The sequence below is a fragment of the Cercospora beticola genome, chromosome 5 (genome assembly GCF_033473495.1).
Source record: "Cercospora beticola chromosome 5, complete sequence".
In the NCBI taxonomy this organism is placed as follows: domain Eukaryota; kingdom Fungi; phylum Ascomycota; class Dothideomycetes; order Mycosphaerellales; family Mycosphaerellaceae; genus Cercospora; species Cercospora beticola.
In genome coordinates, this window is record NC_088939.1 from 211,604 (window position 1) to 227,667 (window position 16,064).

Below are 16,064 nucleotides of genomic sequence, written 5' to 3' on the forward strand. Positions count from 1 at the left end.
TGGAACACATCGTTAACCTCGTCATGCTCGTCTCGCTGCTATCCAACGAACATGCGGCATAATTCCAGGCGTGGTGCTCCAGGAACTGCAATCTCGACCACCGCACGGCGCTTCCATTTTCTTCGGGCGGACCAGAATAACACCGGCTTTTCCTTTTCAGGGCGACAAAGATTGGCTAGCGACGGCTGAACAAATGATAGGCATATGCCATGATCAGCAATATGTCTTGGCGGCGATTATATGTAATCAACCGGCGAGTTCGTTGATGACCAACGAAGAATTTGCACCTTCCCATTTGGCTAGACCATTACTTGTTCGGTAAGCTGGAGCAATTTCGCACTCGGCCACGAGCCATTGAAAAGGATCACCCGTCATACGATGGTAGAAGATACCGATTCACGCGGATGGAATATCCCTTGGCCGGCCTTTTCATCGCTCCGGACGCTTTAGAGCTGCAGGAAATCTGCGTGTATATAAACAGTCATGGACAGATGCTTCAGTCATGGTATCTAAAGCAATACAACCTCTTTCCACTAAACCACCGCCGGCACAATGCTCAAATCACTGTACATCGCACTCTACCTCGCTGTGTGCGCATCTGCTCTAGAAGTTAGTCTACAAAAGCGTCCAAACTGTAATGCAAAGCACAGTAAAGCTGACTTCCCGATTGCTAGGGCACTTGCGGCTCCAGTACCAGACCCGGAGCTGGCATGGAGACCGTCTGTAGAGCCGGAGCTACAGAACAGGTTTGCGCGTCGGTGAGCAATTAGATGAAGCACCGGCAAAAATCATAGTGTTGACATATAGTGAAGGTCAGTCAGTGTTGGGGCGAAGGCGAACGCTGCGTGACAGGGAGAATTACGGACGCGGATGGTGCCACAAGGGCAGCTTGCTGTTCTCGAGGTGCAGCACGAGGTCTGCAAGGTTGCACGACTCCCGTATAGTTGTTAGCAACAAGTGCGAATGGAAATCGTGTTACATTTTATCTGTATACCATCCCGCCATCTCGTTCGTAGGCTGCACTGTCATGATTCCCAAGTTTGGGGAAGGATACCCCAGATAGCACAATAGTCTGTTCCTGTTGTCAAGTGATTACCTGCAATAACTTCGCTGCTCTGCAATCTGGTCGAGAATGGTGGTGTTCCCGAGAGCAGTATCTCACATTCATATTTAGCTTAGCGTATCGTTGTCAATTGTCGGATCTTTGCCGCCTTGATCACAGAGGTCTCAGATAGTACTCAAGACCAGATCTAGAGCATATTAGTCGAAGTTCAGCAACACTACACAGTCTGGCCGAATCTCAAATTTCTGCACTCGATCTTGAGTATATCAAGGCAAAGGCCATCCCTTTCACTGCGAACTTCTAATTTTCAACACTTTGCATTCACCATTCATCATGAAGTTCGGACTGTCAGTTGCAGCTGCATATCTTCTCATAGCCAGCGTGGCTTGCCAAGAAGGTCAAGTCGAGACCTATGTACGGTGACACCTTGTCGCCAAAGGGTACACAAGTCGATGAGCATTGTCTAACTCTACTGTGATATAGAACCAATGTACTACAAACGCCAACGCTGAAAACAAAGCTCTCTGGCCTCGTGGCTTCTGCGCACGAAAGAGATCTGATGACCACACCATGATCGCTGGAGCTTCATGCAATCCGGTAGGACAAAATTCTCTCGCCTTTGCCAGTTGCGTATGTGCTGTTCTGACGATGTCTGTGTTCAGGGTCATGAGTGTGTTGACCAGGACAATGGATGCATCTTCACGTCTGCGACCGAGGCCAACTGTAGCAATTGATTTGATGATGGAGCAATGACCGGAACCTCCGGCAGCTGGATATTCGAATATGATCGATTTATACTGCTACGAAGCAGTAACACTCTGTCCGTCTTAGGTCAAACGGGACATAAAGTCATGCGATTGAAGTTGTAATCGAAGTGCGGCGATGAAGTGGGTAACAATCTTGCAAAGCAGAACGCATCGCCGAGGAGCTTCCGCGAGTGATTTCTGGCCGACACTATGAACATTAAACGCATGCTCTGCAGGAATGGAAGCTTCATGTTCAATCGTTTGGGGTCGCCTGGGAGGTAGGCCGAAGGAAAGAGGATGGTCGCATACTATTCGTGCCAACAAAGTTCCTGTGTACAATTGTGCTACCACCTGCTGTCAGCTCTCCGCTGGACCGCTCATCGAGCATATATTTTGCGCCGGAACTACCACCAGAGATGTGCTTATGATGCAGAGTAGTGTCGCTGCACAACAGAGGTCATCAACAACGCGTGGCTCCTGCGCTCCAAGATCGTCCCATAACTTTCTGGCTTACTCACTCCCGGAGCGCTATGCCAAGACTGGGACGTCCTTGCTTTGAGACACGTTTTCGCCTTAAGTTTCATCTCTTGACCGAGCATACGCAAGTGTCGAACGGGCCATCACAACGTCGCCAATCTGCGGACATAAATGTCTCCTACGGGCCGTGCTATGATCGTACCTCCTTTCCAGTGCCGAGTGGGCATCATTCGGCTTTCGGCGTGACGACCCAACCGTGCCAATCTGATGCCTTCGTTTGTGCCTAGCAAGGTTTTGGCGCAACATTAGCGAAGAGTCGAAGTGGATAATATGGAGCCCACCTAAGATTCGCCTTGGTGAATGTCAATACAGTAGAGTCAGGAGAAGAACACTGGTTGTTGATTGCTGCAGTGAACATCTTGGACTCCTGTAGCCGAAGTAAGTACGGAGATGAACCAGCGCGAAGGACAATGCTCGTCGTAAAGCTCGCAACTACAAATCCAAACTATGCTTCATGTAAAATTAGATCTAACAACTCTTTGTAGCGAGAAACAAGCGCCCTTAGGCTATCAAGACATCAAGAATGGTTGCGAATGATACGAGAACGTCTGCGCGGACCTCACAGCGAGGTTCAGGTACATAGTTCACCTGGCGTACCTACAGAAATCAAGATCTTCCACATCACTTCCCGACCCAGTTTCACCCACGAAATTCCGATCAAGATGAAAAGCTTCCTTCTGGCCTCCCTCCTCGCCGGCCTCGCCGCAGCCCAAGGCGCTCAAAAGCCAAACCCATACTTCGGCGGCTGCGATTACTCTCCCATTGGCCAAAACGCCCCTTACTACAACTGCGACTGGCTACCTGGAGGTGGAAAGAGTGCCTGTGAAGGCATTGTTCCAAACTGCATGTCGCCATGCTTCCGCGCAGGATCACAAGATGACAAGTCGGGCTTCCAGATCGTCACAGAGAATGATGGCAACAGTGTTTGCCGGTGCAGATGCAAGTTGAATTAGAAGAGACGGGAGAAGGTTACTGTTGAAAGCGCATTGGATGTGGGACAGGAGGGCGTGGCAGTGCCGAAAAGTCACATCACAAACAGAGTGAAGCACGAAGTCGATGGAATGCGAACAAAAAATGGTAGGCTCCGTTCTTGAAATTCAGTGGTGAGGGACTGACTGATTCCTGCAGTATATACCATGTCAATCTTCCATCACGCACCACTGATGACTATTCGCCACACTGAAGAACGGAGTCATATGCAAGTCTGGCATATAATATCACGTATCGATTCACAGTTCAACATTCAAGTAAACAAGTGAAGTTCAATTGATTCCAGGTTCCGGATGCTGAGTCAGGCAACACCTGGTCGAGGTCACTCAGTGTTTATTGACTAAATAACGTACAGCATTTACGCTATGTATGCGCTGACAGGGTCTCAGATCAGCCCGAGTTCGTTTTCAAGCCGTGCACTGGGCACAGGACCAGTGTACGGAGCAAGAAGATCGTACCTCAAGCAATTCGAGAAGCGTCGGATGGATTTCCCCAATCAACGTCACGTTGCTGTCTACCTGGTTGAGCTGCATCGGTCACGCGCTGCCCTTTATACACACACTCGGCCTCCCATGATATCTAATCCAAGCAAAGCTTGGTATAGGGTTATGCGATGTTGCGAGAAACAACCGCCCTTCTTAACATGTTCACAAATCAAGAAGTCAGCAAAGGATGACACGAGCCTCATCTCCGCGCTGTCCGAAGTCGTTGCGGAAAACCAAGTATAAGAATCTCACCTACTATAAACAAACCTCAAACTTTTGGTCTCCTTACACCGCTACTGTCGAAACGCCCTCGCAATCACAACTCTCTCCCACATCAAAATGAAGCTCCTCTCCCTGGCCATCCTCTTCACCGCCACCGCCACAGCACGCGAATACGTCGGCAATTGCGACTACATTCCCATCGGCTTGGATGCACCTGCCAGCAATTGCGACTGGTTGTCTAATGGCGGACTGGACGCGTGCAATGCGCTTGAACCCAACTGCGCCGGGAAATGCGGCCGAAACCCGAACGAAGCATTCGAGATGACGACGGCGAACGACGACGGAGGATCGAATTGCCAGTGCATTTGCAAGCTGAAGTAGACGGAACTCGGAGAAGTGGATGGATTGATGGGAACTTCGAGTTGGAGAGTGGAATGGCAACGGGAGAGCAAATCGCAGAGTCGGACGGGATGGTACGATTTCAGCATGAGCTGGCTTGGAACGAGCATGTACTGATTGAGCTGTGGCAGTGGCTCTACGTCGATCCTCCTCTGATGCAAACATCGATTGCTGTACCTGACGATCCCTAGGTGGCTTCTCAGTCGGAGATCGGGTGTGAACTCACACATCAACATCGCCCAATTTCGCGTTTGGTCGGAGAACTAGGTTGGAAAAGCATCTTGATTTAAGACAATCGTCCCCGATGGATAGATGCTGGTGTGAGTAGCACGCCCGATATTATACGATAGTTTACGCGCGGTTTGCCTTATTCAAACCTCAGGAAATGTTACGCATTCCCACCAGGATCAACTTAGTCAGCCAGCTGGACCAGGGGCTTACCTTGCCTTTCTGCTCACCATAAGCACTCCTCTACTACCTCGCAAGACTTGCCCTTTGACGACTTCATTAGCACTTGCAATACCAACCGGTGGCATCCTCACCATTTTGGTTATTAATCACGAACGTGCTCTAGACCGCCTTCAATCCGGCATCCAAAAATGACTGAAACCGGCATTTGGCGGAACTACTAGAGCCTTGGACTCTTGGAGAGCAAAACATCTTCCATTCTTCAACGACTCCTTCCCCTCTATCTCCATCACGATCACGACAAGACCAAAATGAAGACCTTCCTCGGACTCCTCGCAGCCTCCGCGCTATCAGCCCACGTGCAAGCCGCACCTCCAAAAGAAGTCTTCTCCCACTACTGGCTTGTCGGATGGGGAGAAAATCAGCCGTTCATCCGCCAAGTGACGACAACATTGGTTCTGCCTCCAATCAACCCAACTCAAAAAGGATTTCTCAAGATCTATCCGGAATTGTGGACGGAGGAGAATGCGAGTTTGACGGGTACTGCTTTGACTTTGCTTGATGATCGGTAGGTGTACCTCTTTGCTATTGATCCGGATTTGAAATCATCACAGCGCTGACGGCTTCGATTTTCTCTGAAGATCACCGTGCTGGCCAAATGTGGTAGACTGGTGCGTATCGGCTCGGATGGTGCTAGGAAATCAGCAGAACTCCGTGATCTACAAGCCTGTGCCCATCGGCGCAGAGTTGAAGATCCAAAGTAAGTGGCTCTTCGCGGAACACAACCCTCCCTTCGGATCTATACTTACACTGCTCGCAGTCACCTACGATGATGCCACCAAAAAGCACGACCACACTCTTTCCGTGGATGGCGAGATCATCTCCCAGCTCCCAGTCACGGATGATGAATTGAACCTTGGTTTGTCTTCTCCCAATGATTTTCATGTCAGATGAGAGTAGCGCGACTAAGAATCTGCAGTTGCCGGTCGCGGCGTAGGGTTCCGTACTCAAGTCGAATGCCAGCTTGAAGTGTGTGGCAACGTCTCCAGCCATGACTACCTCAATACCACGATTGTCCTCGATTCACCAGACCCGTCTTTTGCCAAATGGAAGGAGACATTCAACACGAGAGGAGATTTGAAAACTGCTGATGGCGGTCTAACGTGGACGGTTGACAGAATTGTGGTCAACTCTGTCACATATGATCATTGAAGTCTGCGACGTTGGCGCTACAGTCGCGCAGTGTAAAGATGTAAGAGTGTCGCTCTCAATCAGTGATTAATGCTGTATTCGTAGAATCGTGTGCCCAGCTGTAACAAGAGAGGTCGCGCTGTATCAAACTTTGATCTCCAAGATCTTGCTGTCGCTTAGTCATTCATTGTGTTGCCAAGAGACTCACGCGTAACGACGCGGTCCAATTTCTTTCTTGTCACGGACACTCTCACGTCTCGATGTCTACCTCCGGTCTGCGGTGTGATGTTGATGCGACCGTGTCTCTTGTAGGACTAGATCTGATGTTTGCAGAGCAGGGTATGCCAGGAACGGATTTAAGTGGCATACCCTCTCCTCCGGATCCCTCTCGGCCGATAGATATGAGATATATGCTCGCAGCCAGCTTGATGCATAAGGGACGCAACAGCGACAAGTGAGTACTCCAGACTCTTGCACACATTCCAGAGAGCCTACGTCCCCAGCAGAATGGCTTCCAGCAAAACAGTTGTCCTGATCACAGGCGGAAATACCGGCCTGGGTCTTGAAATCGTCAAAGCCTTATACACTTCCGACAAAGCCTACAACATCGTGATTGGCAGCCGCAATATACAAAGAGGCCAAGACGCCATAACCAGTGTCAAGCAAGAAACACCTGAAAGCAAGAGCTCGCTCTCCCTAGTCCAGGTGGACATCTCCTCGGACGAGTCCATCACAGCGGCACGAGACCAAATCGCCTCCCAATTCGGCCACCTTGACGTCCTGATCAACAACGCAGGTGCGAACCACGATGCAGAATTCGATGGGAAGCTCGGCTCGCGCGAAGGATGGCTCAAGTCTTGGGACACCAACGTTGCCGGCAACATGGTGATGACCGACGAGTTCATGCCACTGCTCGTCAAGTCTACCGATCCGAGACTGCTGTTCATCGCGAGCGGGACTTCCAGCTTGGCCGACACCTTGAGAATGGATCATGCAGGCTTTGTGGCAATCAACAGTGGTCCTGAAGCTGGTTGGCCGAAGCCGCCTGCGCCATTCTCAGCTGTGATGTACAGGACTGTGAAGACGGGGTTGAATATGGCGATGCGTGAATGGAGTCGTATCTTGAGCAAAGATGGAGTGAAGGTCTGGGGTGTAAGTCCTGGATTCTTGGCCACGGGTCTTGCGGGCGTTGGACCGGAGAAGTTGAAGCAGGTGAGTTCTTGGAAATTCGCATGTCATGATGGAACAGTTGTACTGACCTCTTTCCAGATGGGTGCCCTTGAACCTTCCATCGGGGGACACTTTGTCAAGGACGTGGTAGAAGGCAAGCGTGATGACGATGTAGGAAGGGTTATTCGCAAGGACGGTATCCAGCCTTGGTGAAAAATGTTTTCTCCACTCCGGCCTCGCGTCTACAGCATGTTAGCAGGAAATCGTTTTGATACTGTTAGCAAAATTGATGCAGATCTTGTGATGTTAGACGGCGATCATTCTGACCCCATGCAAGCACCAAACTCAATTCGGGTGCGACGCGTAACATGCCACCGGGTGTCTGTCACACGAGCACCTTCCAAGATCCCCTGTTGCCTGGTTGCAAGCGCCGTGCTCGACTAGAGTCTCCATGTTGGCATGCGTCCTCGCTGAAATTCCTCTGCTGCAAATTTGCCGTTTCGGAGGCCAGCCCGGACGTGTTCGTTGCACTTGGCTGTTCAATGTTCAATGCTCAAAGTGTGTGCTCTGTCGCAATACACCACCGCTGTGGATGTTGAATTGACAATGAAGATCCGCAAGAATGATCTCTGCCTTCACAAAACGCTTCAGCTTCTTTGCGGCGTCGACCGTGTTTCTACTACTCTTCTTGGTCAGCAGAGAGCATTTACTTCCTCGTCAGCGAATCAACCGGAAATATGACGCAGGTTGGACTCCAGAACTGCCTGCTGCTGCAGGTGCAGCAGAAGCTCTGTGCCGTGAACACAACTTCAAGCCATATCGCGCTGGCGCCACGACACATCGAAAGGTCTACGACCTTTTTCTAATCTCTCTCGAACTGGACTGGCTGGAGATACGCCTCCATACCTTGGCTCCATATGTCGACTACTTCGTCATCGTCGAGTCAAACATGACCTTCACAGGTCTTGCCAAGCCACTGTACCTGCGCGAGAACTGGTCGAGGTTTCGTGATTTCCACCACAAGATCATCCACCGCGTAGTCCAAGATCCTGGACCGCGCGTTGGTAACTCGATATGGGCGCACGAAGACTTTTTCAGGAATGCCTTGCTACACAATACCTTTCCCAGCTTGATGTTCTCGGAAATGGAAGCCAAAGAGGGCGATGTGCTGATCGTCGGCGACGTTGACGAGGTCCCCAAGCCGGAAACTATTGCTGTGTTACGGAGCTGCGAGATTCCAGATCGGATGACTTTGCGAAGTCACTTCTACTACTACTCTTTTCAATGGCAGCGTGTCGGCGAACAATGGGCTCATCCTCAGGCCACCGTCTTCCACGGGTTAGCGAAAACACTCTCGCCGGTCGACTTACGCCACGGCATTGGTGGCCAACGATCACGAATACCACTCTACTCTGCTTTCATCCGGTGGTGGCATAAAATCGATCTGTGGGATGCAGCATGGCATTGCAGCTCGTGCTTCGCGACTGTGGCCGAGGTGCAATCGGAAATGGAGAGCTTCTCCCATCCGGACCTAAAGACGTTGGACGATAAGCGAGCCGACACAAGTCTCGAGCGCTTTCGTACCAAAAACAATTTGTTCGGCAGACCAGGGCAGAGATATGAAAAGATCAAGCAGAACAGAGATGTTCCTCAATATATCCTGGACAACAGCCAGCGCTTCAGCTATTCCAGATGCCGGACTCCAAAGCTAAGGCGTTGGCAGATATACAATGAGAAAATTGTGGACTCAAGGCTGTCGCGCTGGTTGTTTGAGCCTCTTACTCGTTCCGGGTTCCGGCAGAACGCTTGGAGCAGAGGCGCACCTTTAAGCGTCGTTCGTTGTACGCTCGATATGTTGCTGTGTGCTTGCATGAAAGCGATGGCAAGCAACGCATGAGGCGAGCAATGTTGGAAAGACGTGTGACGTTGTTAGTCTGGTTAGTTGCTTACCTTGTTGTATGCTGCTAAAACTTGTTCACGGACGGAGTATTGTATCAGCCAGGCAGACCGTGCGTTGCGTCGAGCACCAGGTCGACAGCCAGCATACGTGTGGGATGCCAGCTCGTTACTATCAGTGACGAGGCAGAAGACGAGTTAAAAAAGGATGAAGACTGTAGTTGTAAAGAATTTCCGAAAGCCGCCAACAAGGGCAGTAATAAAACTATTGCACCGCCACAAATGCCAAGTGCATGCGAACTCCGAGCTTCAGCCACTCTCATCAGGCAGGCGTGGTGACGTGCATACATGCAGCTGAACAGACATATATGTAAATCCATCTTTCACTTCTAGAACACAACCACAACCCCAAACTCGATCACAAACACGAGAAACCGACATGGCCGACTCCTCACCAATCAACGCGCTGTCCGGCGGCACAATCTCCAAACTCATCCTCGCTTCATTCCCTCCGGACGCATCTCCGCAGCTGCGACACGCATACGATGCCATCGCACTCGCAGCCCACTCCTCCATGCTGGCCATTGGCTTCCGACTCGTAGGACTCGGCGAAGACCACCGCATAGAAGCCACATCCGACAACGACTCTCCACAACCCTTACCGTCAGAATGGAACGCATCAAGTGGCAGCTACGCTTTCCGCTACAAGCACCGGCAAAGCAGCATGGAATACCTGGTCAAAGTCTCCCGGATGGGCAACAAAGCAATCATCATGGGAATGGGAATGGGAGACGACAAGACACATACAATCGAAGTGAAAGTCGAGGAATGGATCAGCGCTGGGAATCTACCACTCGAACTCACATCTGAGCAAGACGACGCATCGAAAGAGGAAGCCATAATTGCGAGTTTCATCAATGTGGGACGACTGAGTGATTTTGGATCTCTGATGCGGGTGAAATTGATTCAGAAGTTGATTCCAGGTGTGCAGAAGGAGGGGTATGAAGAGACACAGGAACAGACGGCAGAGGGGAGTAGGAGACAACCTGCTCCTGGGCGGGAGCGAGATGATCCACAGTATGATCCGCTGAGAGAAGAGCGCGCTCCTCCTGCCCGGCCGTATCCTTTAAATGATCCGCTTGTGCAGCCGCCGAGGAGAGGACCTTTGCCGGATCCGATGCCTGGGTTCGAGGACGAGTATGAGGTGAATCGGCCTCCAAGAGGTATGGGCCAGCCAGGTGGTGGCTTGGGGAGATATGGTGAGCGAGATTTGTATCCACAAGGGCTGGGACCAAATGACCCAATGCGTGGTGGTGTAGGGCCTGGCTTGGGCGGAGGTTTTGGCGGAGGCGGGATGCATCCTACATTCGATGATCCTCTGTTCGCTGGGCAAGGCCAACAAGGTGGTCGTGGAGGACAAGCACCGCCCGGTGCGAGATACGATGATCCATTCGGACCGGGGATGGGACATCCTCGTGGCGCTGGCATGGGTGGGAGACCGCCGAATCCATTCGGGGGATTTGGAGGTGGAGACTTCATCTAGATGTGTGGTTCCCCAGAGGTCTAAGCTGCGTGTAGGACTCAGGGGCTTGCGCTGAATGTGTGCCGAAAGTGTATGAGGATGACGAAGACGATGAGACGAATTACGGTGCACATGACTGATGAACAAAAATGGGTGCATGGAAAAATATAAACCACACACCAATCGAGATAACGTGTTCACTTTATTCTCGCAGTTCGCTCGTTCCTTCTACATGAGACTGTCAGGTCCCGACGAGTAGTCGACCTTGATTGAGGCAAAGCATCGATGTCGACAGCGATCAAGCTGCAGTCTGCAGTCTGCGATCATCTCGCACTGCCGTCCCGCTTATTTGTGTTGCGCTTGACTCCTGTCACGTCGTTTCCAGAGTCTCAGCAAAAGGCCTCAATGTAGCCCTTCGTCCTGGTCAGATACGTGCTCTAGTAATAGTCCACCCCAATCCTCGCTCTGGAGCGGAGTGCGATCCGTCAGCTCGTCACTTTGATCTACAAAGAGGTGTCAATAAGTAATTTGAAGATTTCCCGTAGATGCCACAGAACTTACGGTCTTGCCCGTCCATCCACCCATGATCCCATTCGTCATAGTCTGGCACATACTCTGATTGCCATCCGCCCCAGCCCTCGTTCTGGAACGCACCGAGAGTCTTCCACTCGAGAGGTTGTTCTACACAGAGGTGTTAATGAAAACTCTCGAGATTACCTGCAGAAATTACAGAACTTACCAGCTGGCTCGTTCATCTTCTTCCAATGTTCGTCCAAAGTCTCGAGCGGAGTCACAGTGTAAGCAAATTCGAAAGGAAAGTCCTTCGCAGACCAAAGTGGCTTGATGATCAAGGCCTTAAGCGCTGCGGAAGACACATCAGTGATCCGGTGAACCATGTCGATCGTGGTCTGGGCAAATTCTGCAACCAAGTTCGAGAAGCAGGTCGCGCGATCCGGTGGTCCATACCAGCCACTTGAAGCGTAGCTCATATAGTGCAGCCGTACCACGACCTGCGAGAACGTGTCAAGTTCAATATGCCGAATGAGCTTTCGATATTCTCCCTTGATGTTGCGAAGCCACGTGGTGCAGAATTTGGCCATTTCTTCGGGGCCTGAGCTTGAGAAGTTGAATTTGTGGCAGATGTAGTAGAGGCCAATGGAATCCGTGTAAGTTTGCTTGCAGGCGAGCACAATGCCGTTGTTTTTGTACCATTTTGGAGGACGCTTGTAACTTTGCGAGAACGATACTGTAGTGTTGAAAGCTTCCTCGTAAATCCGGTTGCGTAGTTCTGGTGGTAGTCTGAGGAAATACGATGGTCGCTTGCGGTATTGTTTCGATGCTGTGAGAGCCCTTCGCTTTGGCTTGCCTTTTCGAGTCACTGTCGCTATTGTCATCTTGAAGGCATTGTTCGGGGGAACTTGGACCAAGGACTTGGGCTGAGCGTGGGCGACAGAAAGTTGCGACAGCGATTCGGACGCCTCGTCAGTCGCTGAGGCTCTGTGCTTGACCCCATCAGTCTCGAGCGAAGGGATTGGAGCTGTCATCTTGGAATCGGTGTGTTGCACTTGCAGTGGTTGATGAAGTGTTGGTCACGCTGCCGACTAGTGCTGGAGGTGGAGGTGACTGGAAGGTTAGTGCAGATGCTGGAAGAGCCGCTGCCTAGCGCTGTTGAGTGAAAGTGAGCGCATGCCGAAGTGTGATTGCATTATTTACATGTGACTGTCAGTCTGAATCAGGAATCACTCTCGTAAATGACTCCTCACCGATGCAAAGCGTTGGAGGATCCTGTCTTCACGCTCAGGCTGCACACTACACCACGTAATTTCCAGTCCTCTAATCCCGCTGACTTGCAATACCCTGGGTTTCTACCGCTGCATTGTCACAAGCGTAGCCAAGGTGAACGCAGTGTTGCCTTTCGTGATGCATGCCACAAACTCATACTACCTCCTATCCCAAGCCTTGTTGACGAATAATGCCGAGTTCACCGGCACTCAGCTGCTCGGGATCGTGCAGAACTTTGCGCAATGTGGTTCAGAAGTGCGGCGGCAGTAATGCTGGTCGTGGGCACACACCCCCTCCACACACTGATCGACCACCTTCCAATGATCCTCAAGAGCCTGGATCGGAGCTCCGGTGTAAACAACCTCGTGAAGCTTCAGATTGCCGGGCTTAGTCTGCTTCATCATCGAAGCTTCGAGCACTCCGATGCGCATGACGAAGTGGCGATGGACAGTTTCGATCATGTGAAAGGCGGTGTCGGCGATTTTGCTCGATAGACACTCTTCACGAGTTGCTCTTCCAGCCTCCTTAAGTGCCTCTTCTTGATATTGTCCCTTCACAATATCCATCGAAAGCGTGTCGAGCTCGATGCGTTCGATCATGCCGCGGTGCTGTCTCTTCATGCCGGCGAGCCACTCGACGCAGAGCTGCATCATCCAGAAGGCGTCTGACTCTCCTGAGAACTTGAACGTGTTGCAGCTGTAGTAGAGTCCGATTGCTTCGCTGTAGGTTTGCTTGCAAGCGAGGACGATGCCATGGTTTCCTTGGCTCGCGTCAAGACGTCTGTTGAGCGGAGTGCGAGTGACTGTGGTGTCGAATGCTTCTTCGTAGATGCGATTCCGCAATTCAGGGGGCAATCTGAAGAAGATCGGCTGACTCGAGGTCTGCGGCGGGTCTTCCTTGGTTGCCATTGCGGTTGCGCTCTTGTCTGTATGACCCCCGATCAGTGCCGCGAAGTTTGTTGTCGTTGGCACGTAGTCAAAGGTGAGTCGATGGAGCAGCCCAAGAAGTACCGCGGGACTCGTGTCCCGTGGAGTGGGTCCGCGCTGCGCTCGCACCAATGATACGAACCAAGGAGTGAATCGAGGAGCCAGTGGCACGTGATATGACTCTTGTTCGCTCGAAAGGTTGGCGTTGGCGCACCCGCGCGCATCTTCTGGTGCCGTTTTGGTTGTCTTATAGTTGGCGTGCTGCGATGGACCGATCTTCATCTCTGTGGAGCGAGCGGAGGGCATGATGACTGCTGTTGCGTTCGGTGTTTGTGTCTCGGGTTGAAGTTTGAGATTAGGCGGCTGGAGGCGCTAGCGCGTTGCAAAGTGAAGTCGAATTTCCAACTGCCGCACATTGATATTGGCTAGTGACGCGTGATCGCGAAATGAACTTTGAGCCTTGCGCGGCAAGCCGTAAGAAGGTCAGCAGGGTCGAAGGAAGACTGGTCACGTTGCCACTTCAGGGGAATTCCAAATCTCGAATCTGCAGTCGTCGTAATTCTCGTCCTGGAAAGAAATGTTGTCAGGGTATCATGCCGAGCAAAGCTCATACACGCGTATTGTACAGGTCTCTGCAAGTAAGCATGAGAAAGAAAAAAACGCCACCATGCCTGCGCGTGCCATTCCTCGTCCGACCGTCCATCCTCAGGTCGAGTTCCGTCTTGCATAAAAGTTTAGGTATCATCAGAAGCACTAATACCACCTTTCACATGTTCCCCAATTCTCATATCTCATCATGGTCATACTGGGCTCACAAGAAATACTCTCCTCTCCCTTGTCTTCCGGCGGGTACGGCTCGTCGATGGTCCGGCACAGCACTGAAAATCTTGAAGTCCGGCTCCAGATCCTCTCCAAGTGTCATGATGGAGGCGACATTGCCACATCTGTAGCAATAGTTTGGTGCAGACCAGACTGTTACCACGTCTTGAGAGGCGAAATGGTATTTGTAGCCCTCGTTGACGAGTTGATGGGCACGAGCAATCAGTGATAGGCCGTTGACGTGGTTGAACTGGCGATATGTTAGCGAAAAAAATTGGGAAGAAGCATGAGCAACAATCGCACCTCGCTGGAAACTTTGTCTCCAAATAACCAACCTGCACCTCTAGGTGAAACAGCCCATGTATCGACCTCTTCAGGATCTGACCAGACAAGATCACAGAATGCGCCTTCATGTGGAATCTCCTGTGCTCGTGCCACGACGCGGATTTGGTCGAGCGTTCGGATCTCAGGTGACAAACCTCCATGCACACACAGCACTTTGCCGTCGATTATGGCTGCCAGAGCCAGAAAGTCGAATACTTGGCAGCAAGACTTCCAGACACTTGCGTTGCCATATTTCTGTTGACACTCTTCGTAGAAGCCGTAAACTTGCGTAATCTGTCGTGATTCGTGATTTCCTCGCACGAGTGTGACTTTATCTGGATACCTGTGGGCGCTGTTAGTCCATTGTCACGAATATAATTGCCAGGAGGAGTACTCACTTTGCCTTCAAACACATCAACAATGTAAAAGTCTCAAGGGAAAAGTATCCTCGGTCCACAAAATCTCCAAGGAAGACGAAGTTCTGCATTCCGTTCGCGTGATCGGCCTTCTTCGTCGTGCTCTTGCTTCGGCTTGGCCCAGGACTCCTGACACCCAGTCCAGAATCATCTGAGACATCGTCTTCGACATCGTCCCCATCATCTACGGCCTCGCCCATACTTCGACTCCGCACTCTTCCTCTCTCCTCCTCGCCTTCCTCACCAGTTTGACTCCCATCCTCACTCGCCGCAGATGTGTAAGCACTATCTCTCTGGAATCTCCTCTTCATCTTCCTCTTCACCTTTGGGTCTGTGATTTGTGTCGGAGGCTCAATATCGGCAGCACTGATGGCAGTCGTTCCAGAGGACATACTACTCCTCTTGCCCTTCTTCGTCGCCTCTCTTTCAGCCGCTGCTTTCTCGGCCGCGCGTTGGTCCACTTCGCCCGGCATTCCACCTGCTACATTGAATAGCTCCAGTAGATCGTAGAATTGGCCGTGGATATCACCGCAAACTGTGACTGGCGCTTCAACGGGCTGGATGTTCGACTCCTCCATGAGGCATTCTTTGACGATCTCACAGAGGCGTTTCATGTCGGCTTCGGGCAGGTAGCGGCACAGCTTCGCCTGCTCCAGCCATTCGTCTGGTCCGGCATGGGAAGATAGCGTCGCGGGGCCTGGTTGAGGCACATCGCTGTCCTGTTCGCGTGCCATATTGAAAGGTGTTGCTGGTCGCGAGGGGTGGGTCGTTTGGTCTCGATGAGGGCTGTATGTGGCGCTGATCCCGCAGCGCTGTGCGACGTCTGGTCGCGGTAAAGTCGCGCAATGAGTGTAGCAGTCAGAGTTCCAACCTGGCCAAGTTTCGGAGTATTGCGTTGAGGTGTACGTGATGTCCGACTCTGATCATCTGGCCCGAGTCGCAAGCACGACACGAGACCCTGCCCGCCTCGGCGGCGTGAAAGTCTTGGCGATATGCCATCACTTGTGGCCGCCTGCGACTTTCACGTTCACACACAATGTTACATTCATCTCGTGCATCTTTTCCGGTTTGCTATATGAGATAATCACATGGATGCTTGCCGTGTGCACGTATTGCCTGCTGCTGACATTCAACTCGCAATCATAGCCTTTTCGCAAGGACTATTTGG

General features: G+C 51.5%; 9 protein-coding genes across 9 annotated transcripts; 6 read left to right on the forward strand and 3 right to left on the reverse strand.

Annotated features, from left to right (window-relative positions):
* Positions 1-3,008: 3,008 nt before the first annotated feature.
* RHO25_007326 (uncharacterized protein) lies at positions 3,009-3,299 on the forward strand (the record flags this gene model as incomplete). The annotated part of the gene is made up of 1 exon (XM_023599518.2): positions 3,009-3,299. The coding sequence occupies one exon, from the start codon at positions 3,009-3,011 to the stop codon at positions 3,297-3,299; it is 291 nt and encodes a 96-aa protein (XP_023449202.2).
* An 861-nt stretch (positions 3,300-4,160) lies between these two features.
* Positions 4,161-4,424, forward strand: RHO25_007327 (uncharacterized protein; the record flags this gene model as incomplete). Its single annotated transcript, XM_065602932.1, has 1 exon — positions 4,161-4,424. One exon carries the CDS (start codon positions 4,161-4,163, stop codon positions 4,422-4,424), a length of 264 nt encoding a protein of 87 aa, XP_065459004.1.
* A 737-nt stretch (positions 4,425-5,161) lies between these two features.
* On the forward strand, positions 5,162-6,062 carry RHO25_007328 (uncharacterized protein; the record flags this gene model as incomplete). Its single annotated transcript, XM_065602933.1, has 4 exons — positions 5,162-5,418; positions 5,492-5,610; positions 5,671-5,769; positions 5,830-6,062. The coding sequence occupies 4 exons, from the start codon at positions 5,162-5,164 to the stop codon at positions 6,060-6,062; spliced, it is 708 nt and encodes a 235-aa protein (XP_065459005.1).
* A 486-nt stretch (positions 6,063-6,548) lies between these two features.
* On the forward strand, positions 6,549-7,424 carry RHO25_007329 (uncharacterized protein; the record flags this gene model as incomplete). Its single annotated transcript, XM_023599519.1, has 2 exons — positions 6,549-7,253; positions 7,311-7,424. The coding sequence occupies 2 exons, from the start codon at positions 6,549-6,551 to the stop codon at positions 7,422-7,424; spliced, it is 819 nt and encodes a 272-aa protein (XP_023448767.1).
* A 409-nt stretch (positions 7,425-7,833) lies between these two features.
* Positions 7,834-9,108, forward strand: RHO25_007330 (uncharacterized protein; the record flags this gene model as incomplete). Its single annotated transcript, XM_023599520.2, has 1 exon — positions 7,834-9,108. The coding sequence occupies one exon, from the start codon at positions 7,834-7,836 to the stop codon at positions 9,106-9,108; it is 1,275 nt and encodes a 424-aa protein (XP_023449206.1).
* Positions 9,109-9,546: 438 nt separating this feature from the next.
* Positions 9,547-10,650, forward strand: RHO25_007331 (uncharacterized protein; the record flags this gene model as incomplete). Its single annotated transcript, XM_023599521.2, has 1 exon — positions 9,547-10,650. The coding sequence occupies one exon, from the start codon at positions 9,547-9,549 to the stop codon at positions 10,648-10,650; it is 1,104 nt and encodes a 367-aa protein (XP_023449735.1).
* Positions 10,651-11,031: 381 nt separating this feature from the next.
* On the reverse strand, positions 11,032-12,173 carry RHO25_007332 (uncharacterized protein; the record flags this gene model as incomplete). Its single annotated transcript, XM_023599522.1, has 3 exons — positions 11,032-11,132; positions 11,191-11,310; positions 11,369-12,173. 3 exons carry the CDS (start codon positions 12,171-12,173, stop codon positions 11,032-11,034), a joined length of 1,026 nt encoding a protein of 341 aa, XP_023449317.1.
* A 447-nt stretch (positions 12,174-12,620) lies between these two features.
* RHO25_007333 (uncharacterized protein) lies at positions 12,621-13,643 on the reverse strand (the record flags this gene model as incomplete). Its single annotated transcript, XM_023599523.1, has 1 exon — positions 12,621-13,643. The coding sequence occupies one exon, from the start codon at positions 13,641-13,643 to the stop codon at positions 12,621-12,623; it is 1,023 nt and encodes a 340-aa protein (XP_023449736.1).
* A 505-nt stretch (positions 13,644-14,148) lies between these two features.
* On the reverse strand, positions 14,149-15,630 carry RHO25_007334 (uncharacterized protein; the record flags this gene model as incomplete). Its single annotated transcript, XM_023599524.2, has 3 exons — positions 14,149-14,406; positions 14,460-14,823; positions 14,879-15,630. The coding sequence occupies 3 exons, from the start codon at positions 15,628-15,630 to the stop codon at positions 14,149-14,151; spliced, it is 1,374 nt and encodes a 457-aa protein (XP_023449319.1).
* Between the last annotated feature and the right edge of the window lie 434 nt (positions 15,631-16,064).